The 1,368-nt window shown below is 42.7% G+C and overlaps 1 protein-coding gene across 1 annotated transcript; it reads right to left on the minus strand.

Annotated features, from left to right (window-relative positions):
* Positions 1 to 304: 304 nt before the first annotated feature.
* LOC149544441 (UDP-glycosyltransferase 1-like) lies at positions 305 to 1,041 on the minus strand. Its single transcript, XM_089795973.1, has 2 exons — positions 727 to 1,041; positions 305 to 550 (listed from the first exon to the last, which is right to left on the minus strand). Exons 1-2 carry the CDS (start codon positions 1,039 to 1,041, stop codon positions 305 to 307), a joined length of 561 nt encoding a protein of 186 aa, XP_089652099.1.
* Positions 1,042 to 1,368: the final 327 nt, after the last annotated feature.

A 1,368-nucleotide genomic window follows, 5' to 3' on the forward strand; every position in this document is an offset into this window, starting at 1 on the left:
AAGTCACAGAAGAAAGGCCTACAGCGTAAGTAGATAAATTCATTAAGAAAAAGTAACATAAAATGCTCACACTTCTGAAAGCAGAAATTCCTAGTCAAAAGCATTCTAAATATGATCAAAGCCACTTGAGCAAACAACATACATAACTTTTAGTTCCACAACGTGAACCCAATTTTCCAAAGTTGCAAGCAAATAAACATTCTGCCCACATTCGAAATAAAAGTATATAATATGGATTGGACTAATCTGAAATGTACACAGCTAATCATACATTTTTGCTTGTCGACAGTCATTTAAACTTTTGCTAGGCCCGTATCAGATGAGCAGCGGCCATGGCTATTGACTCGTACGAACTCCCTCCTTCCATCAACGTAACCTTTGCCTTTTCCTTCAATGCACTCAGTGTCTCCCTTACTTCAACTGCCTCCTCTCCTTTCATCAACGCCCTCGCCACTCTCTCCACTTCCGCTCTCCCCACAAACCCATCTCTTTCCATCTTCACATCTATGCCAACCTTGTCGTGGTTGACAAGCATAAGCCTATTCAACCTCTGTTCAGCAAACAGAGGCCAGCAAATCATTTTAGCCCCATAATAAATGCTTTCCAGTATAGAGTTCCAACCGCAGTGAGAAAGAAACCCTCCAACCGATGGGTGAGAAATAATAGGAATTTGCGTTGCCCAATTGAGAACTAAAAACCCTCTGTCTTTTGTTCGATCAAGAAAACATCTGGTAAAAGCTCCCACAGGTTCACATCCTGGTTGGGGTTGAAAGTGATAAACTTTTGCTCTCCGCGAACAACCCAAAGAAATCTATGCCCGCTTGACTCAAGTCCATGTGCAACTTCTGCAATCTGTTTCCTCGACATGAAAGCTCCGCTTCCAAAGGAAACAAACACCACGGAAGACTGAGGCTGCTGATCTAACCACTCCAGCCACTCGTGCGTCTCGTGAGACTCCGATATGATTGGCCCCCAATTAAACCCCCCTCTTCCCCAACTCTCTCTATTATCCCCTCTTGCTTTCTCAATAACAATGACCATCTATTCTATGCCCTAATTATTATATTTACTTCATCTCTCCCAACTCCACTCTCCCCTTTACTCCCCCTCTCACCATCTCTCTCCCTCCCAGTATCTCTCTCCCTCTCCTTCTACTTCCTTTCTCCATCACCAACTCCATCCATTTGATGCCCTACTCCCTCTCTTCTCCCTTTCTCTCATCTCCCACCTCCTCTTACTATATAATTCCCCTAATACCATCTCTCTCTCTCTCTCTCTCTCTCCATTTGATTCCTTAATTGTTCCCTTTCTCTTATATTTTTTCTTCCTTAGCTAAAAATTTATTCTCTTCATCTTTCTTCTTCTATT

Source organism: Cupressus sempervirens, chromosome 8 (assembly GCF_028749045.1).
Source record: "Cupressus sempervirens isolate cs-2001-9-10 chromosome 8, ASM2874904v1, whole genome shotgun sequence".
Classification (NCBI taxonomy): domain Eukaryota; kingdom Viridiplantae; phylum Streptophyta; class Pinopsida; order Cupressales; family Cupressaceae; genus Cupressus; species Cupressus sempervirens.

Bases quoted from the DNA above. Each gene is read 5' to 3' on its own strand.
- LOC149544441 (XM_089795973.1), bottom strand. From the start codon at position 1,041: ATGGTCATTGTTATTGAGAAAGCAAGAGGGGATAATAGAGAGAGTTGG. The intron at 551-726 runs GTTTTCTTGATC...TTTGCTGAACAG, and splicing joins TGTGGGAGCTTTTACCAGAT to AGGTTGAATAGGCTTATGCT.